A 5,413-nucleotide genomic window follows, 5' to 3' on the forward strand; every position below is an offset into this window, starting at 1 on the left:
TCACAGATCTGAGCGGTAGGCAAATCATAGAAGACCTGCAGGCCAGCATGAGGAGTTTGGTTGGACATATTCTAAGTGCAGTGGGAATTCATCAAAGCACCAAAGGGATTTCAGTGGTGTATAACAAGCTTTGATGGATGTGTAGTTGGGGCTGTTTTATGGCTGACTGCATGTGGACTCTCATTTCGAATCCAGCTGTGTTTCCAGCGTCCAGCCCAGGGCCTGGCATTTTGGATGCCTCTATAAATGTTTAATGAGTGAATAAATGAGCAACACATAAGGCATGTTTTTGAGAATCAGGAGTTAATATGGGTCATACACAGAAAGCGTGACTCTTATAACCTGGAAAAAGAAAAATCAATGTCACTCCAGCCTCCCCACTCTGTCTTTCACCAACCATACTCAGACAGTCATCTGGTTCTATTGATTCTCCTGTCAATATCCTTCTCTCTCAAAGACATCCTGTCTCCTTTATCCTGCCAGCCCCAGCCTCAACTCAAACCTTATCTGCTATTGCTTGGACCACTGTACAAGCCACCTCTTTGGTTTGCCCGTTTTCCTCTGGTCCATCTCCAACACAGTTCTTTGAGGGATGTTTAACACCCTTTCCTTCCCCTGCCCCAACCCTTCCCTTGCTTTAACCAGAACTGAATGTCAACTCCACCATTTCCCAGACCTCAGGTAACTCCTGTCTTTCTCTCTAAGTCTTCGTTTCCTGCTTGAGAACATGAGGTGTTTGAACAGATCATTCTGTTCCAATATCTAAGATATTAGTACTATTTCCATCCTTTCTTCTCTTTAAATTTTTTTTTTTCATTTCGATAATTTTTACTTATAGTGGAGCAGTTTAGTGCCATGGTGAAAGCCTGGGTTGGAATCCTGCTTCCACAATGGAGCAAATTAACCTCTGATGCTTCTGTTTCCTGAACCAGAAAATGAGAATATAATTGCATGTGCCTTACAAGGTGAAGAAAACGAAATAACTTGATTTGCATAAAGCACTTAGAACTTCCCCAAATCACGGCACTCAATAAAATGTTTATTATTATGGTTGTTGTTCTTACTACTACCATTTATGTTTGTACGTATGCATGTATGCACATATGTATGTATTTAAAACTACCACGTGTCAAGCAGTTATTGTTATAGACTAGGCACTCAATTGAGATCTTCACACAATGATCTAGAACAGAGGTTGGCAAACTACAATTTGTACCACTGTGTGTTTTTGTATGATTTGCGAGCTAAATAAATGTGGTTTCTACATTTTTTAATGGTGGGAGGAAAAAACAACAAGAGAATATTTTATAACCCATGAAAAATTACACTGAATTCAAATTTCAGGGTCCATAAATTTATTATTGAAGCACAGTCATGCCCACTGCTTCACCTCTGGTTGCTTTGGCACTACAATCCTTCAGCTCAGAAGCCTGAAATATTTACTATCTAAAGTTTGCCGACCCCTGACCAAGATTTGTTCTTTCGATAACTTCATAAATGAAGGCTGTAGCACATAGAGTATGTGGTAGGGTTTGAACCCAGGTCTTTTCAGGTTTACAGCTGCATGTGTCATGAGCCTCTATACCCCAAAACCTTCAAAGTGCATGACTGAATAGCTTGGGATAGGGCCCATAAGTCATAGCCCATGAAATGAACTAGAGAAAGGAGTTCAGGAAATGGGGTTCAGTTCTGTTCAAATTACTCTATTGTTACATTGGAGGCCTAACTTCCAGCCCTGACAGCATCACTGATCCTTGTCTTGACCTTGGGAAGTCAGATTCTGGTGCATTGGTGTGAGCATGAGTTTTGCAATGAAAAAAACAAAAAACAAAAACCTTGATTCTAATCCCAGCTCTGCCACTGACTTGCTAGGTTGCCTCTCCTGCTTCCACTTCTGTGTACCACAAATGATGGGATTTTCCTTCTAAAGCTTTGGGTAAATTAAAGTCCCCATGCTACCTACTCTTGCCCCACTTTCTCTCTCTCTAGGCCACTATTTTTCCATCTGAAAATGATGAGACCTTTCGCTCTGACACTCTGGGATGGTGACATTCAATGTGTCTTAATTTAGCTCGGTATCTGGCTCCACATGCTGTGCTTCAAGTTTGCACGGAGGTTGCACCCTGGTTTCCCTGGAAAAGATCTCATCGGTTCAGGCTGGAGGCACGAGGGAGGCTGAGCCTACAGAATGCTGGGTGAGGAGCTAGGAGGAGACTGGGGAGGGAAATTCAAAGATCTATCTTCACTATTTGCAGAACCTCCTCTAAAAGAGGAGCCGAGTGGGGGCCCCAGGTGACAGAATGGAAATGAGATGTACAGCAGTGTTTCTTCATAAAATACCAACTGTATTAAGAGGAACTGAATGGAGTTTAATTAAATTATGTTGAATTAATTTGAACTGAATTGAAGAACTGAGTCAGAATGGGTGGGGGTGAGTAGGACAAGATTGATGGAGTTAGAGGTGTCAGAGCTGAGTTGATCGGGGCTGACTTGAGCTGAGCGGACTAAACTGAACTACACTGAGCTGCAATTTGGAAGTGGGCAGCACCTGAAAGGTCCCTACTCCAAAATTCGGGACACTTGAGTCCTTGAACACCAGCTTACGCTGGGGTCTTAGGCAACTCCCTGCACAATTCTGGGCCTCAGTACCCCCATTTTATCAAGTGGGTGCCAGTAATAACTCCTAGGCAGAGATGTTATGAGAATGATGTGAGATAACTCATACAAAAGAAAAAGAACTGTAAACACATACTGAACTCTAGCTAATGACATACATAGCGAAATATCTAGGGTGAAGTATATCGATGCCTCAAATAACTTTGAAATGCATAAAAAATAATAAGATAAATAATAATAAAGTAGACTGAAGGATGGGTAGAAATATAGATAGATGAACAGATGCAGGACAGAGCAAGTGTAGTAACATAGTATTGGCTGACCATAAGCACTGGGTACATGGGCGTTCGCTCCAAAATTCTTTTGCCTTTTCTGTTTGTTTGAAAATTTTTTTCAGATAAAATGTTGCACAAGAAATAAGCCTCATAATCCGTTAATTGCTAAAATATCAGGAGTGGTTAAAAATACAGCCTCTGGAGGCGAAATTCGTGAGTTTGAGCCCCAGCTCTGCCTCTCACTGGTTGTATGGCCCTGAGCAAATGACTTCATCTCTCTGAGTGTTTGTTTTCATATCTGTGAAATGGGGCTATTAATAGCATTTACCTCACAGGGCTGTGAGTATCAGAACAGAGCCTGGTACCCAATTAGCACCCAGCAGGCATTTGCTGTGGTTTGGTCTTGTCAATAACTTAGTGAAATGGGTGCTGCTATCTCCACCTCACAGGAGGAGGAAGTGGGGCTCAGGGAGGTCCTGCAAGTCCTCTAGGTTATACAGAAGGGAACTGGCTTTCTTAATGGAAGAGGGACCATAGGTTCCTAGAACCTAAAATGGTCTCCCAGCCCCTCAGTCCCGTCCTTAGGCTCACCGGACAGGATGAAGAAGATGCCAGAAACGAAGGCCAGAATTGTCCTCTGTGGGCGGATGTGGCCGATGTTGCTGATGACGAAGGCGGTGAACACGAGGAAGAGACTGACCATGGGGAAGGGAGTGGCTGTCCGCACTGTCTCTGGGAGAGGGGAGAAACAAAGCATGAAGAGGGTCTGAGGAGGGGGACACCACTCGCTGCCCTGGCCTCTCCACTTCTACCCCTCAGGTGGCCTTGCCCCTTTCCACAGACCCGGAACCTTTCTGACACTGACACTGCGGACTTCACCCCTCCGCCCAGGCCACACCTCCTTTGACGTGACCTACCCGTACTGTTGGCTCCACCCACTGCCTAGGCCCCGCCCCTTTGACCCAGTCCCTCCTCCTTACCCCACAGTTCTGCCTTCTTCCCAGCCTCCACTCCTTCCCATCCACTCCGCTTCTTCCCTGATCCTGCCCTTTCTCCCAGGACTTGCCCTGTGATCCTGCCCCCTTGTTGCCTAGCCCCCTCTGCCCCCGCTTCCCCTCACTCAGAATGTTCTCCGTGTTTTCCGTCACCAAGTTGATCTCCGGTTCAAGGAAATATTCTGAGGCCACGCAGCGACCCTTTTCCCGTCCTGGGAGATGATAAAAAGGTAGGGTTGGGTCGGAGGCTCCAAAGCTCTAGTGAGGCCGTCAGGGGCAGGACACACAGTGGGGAGACCCCGAGATGGAGATGCTAGGTTTAATCCAAGGGTTACGGTTTGTACCACTCTTGGGGGATGGGGAAGGGGGTCCAGGAGCCTCTCTTCCCAGCTGCCCTAGAGGCTTTTGGATGGAGGAGGACAGGCCTGGAAGCTTGGGTCCCAAGTGAATAGGGGCTGTGGGCCAAGACTCCTGGATCTCTAAAGAGGGTAAGGGGCGGGAGGTGGATTCCTAGAAGGGGAGTTTCTGAATGACAGAAGGTGTGGATTTTTTTTTAAATTTATTTATCCTGCCCATTCAGCACCAAAACTGTCCAGCAGAAAGTTCTGAGCCTTGACTACTGCTTCTAAGGGGGACTGGTGCGGTTCTCCAGGGATTAGGAACCTGGAGATGGTGGCGGCACTGGGCTCTTAGATCAAGGGTATAAAGGGCTAGAAATTGGGTCTCCAGGTAGAAATTTGACTCCAGCAGAGAAACAGGGTCAGTTTCTGGATTTCTGGAACTCGAGGGATGGGACTATGAATAAGGACTCTCGGGTCCCAGAGACAGTTGCGTGCGGGGCAGGCGAGGTCTGTACCTGCGAAAAAGCAGACGCGCCAGAGGCCCGCGTGCAGCGCCATCTTGACCTCCGTGGTTTGGTTCTGCGGCAGCACCGTCCCCTCCTCCATATACAGCCAGTAGTCAGTGCTGACCGCGATACCCACAAGCAGCAGGCCGCAAGCACCAAACACGCTGCTCAGCAGGGTCAGGGCGCGGCTGCTGCAATGACTCATTCTCAGCGGCGGGGGGCGCCCTGCGGGGCCTGAGAGACGGGAAGCTGCCCTAGAGAGATCTGATGGGACCGGCTAGAGTCCCCAATCCCATGCAACCACCTGGAGCACTGGATTCAGGCCAGAGACACCGATCCCCAAACACAAACCTCTCAAATCTGACCTCTGCGTCCTGACCCATGATCGCATCACTGGATTTGAACCCGTGGCACCAACTGTTGACCCTCAACCTCAGGACTCGCCTTCCCAAAACTGACACCTGTGCTCTGGCTCTCCATCCTGATCAGAGATGCCACACCAGACCCCCAACCCCAGGGGAAGCTTTCCAGCCATAACTTTCAGCCCAGATACACAGATTGAACGTTGGCTCCAACCACTGGGTGCCAAATATTATGACTCTGACTAGAAACTGAATATCTAGATTCTCAAACCCAGAGCCAGGCCCTCCAGTCCTAACTTCATGCCCTGACCTGAGACC

The 5,413-nt window shown here is 47.4% G+C and overlaps 1 protein-coding gene across 1 annotated transcript in view; it reads right to left on the bottom strand.

Annotated features, from left to right (window-relative positions):
• Window positions 1–5,032, bottom strand: part of CACNG7 (calcium voltage-gated channel auxiliary subunit gamma 7) — a 13,780-nt gene extending 8,748 nt beyond the window's left edge. Inside the window, exons 1-3 of the mRNA XM_006907153.3 lie at window positions 4,743–5,032; window positions 4,012–4,098; window positions 3,483–3,623 (exon numbers count right to left, since the gene is read on the bottom strand). Coding sequence (XP_006907215.1) covers window positions 3,483–3,623; window positions 4,012–4,098; window positions 4,743–4,938 — 424 coding nt within the window. The 5' untranslated portion in view covers window positions 4,939–5,032. The remainder of the gene's footprint in view (window positions 1–3,482; window positions 3,624–4,011; window positions 4,099–4,742) is intronic.
• Window positions 5,033–5,413: the final 381 nt, after the last annotated feature.

This window comes from Pteropus alecto, unplaced genomic scaffold (assembly GCF_000325575.1).
Source record: "Pteropus alecto unplaced genomic scaffold, ASM32557v1 scaffold432, whole genome shotgun sequence".
NCBI lineage: Eukaryota > Metazoa > Chordata > Mammalia > Chiroptera > Pteropodidae > Pteropus > Pteropus alecto.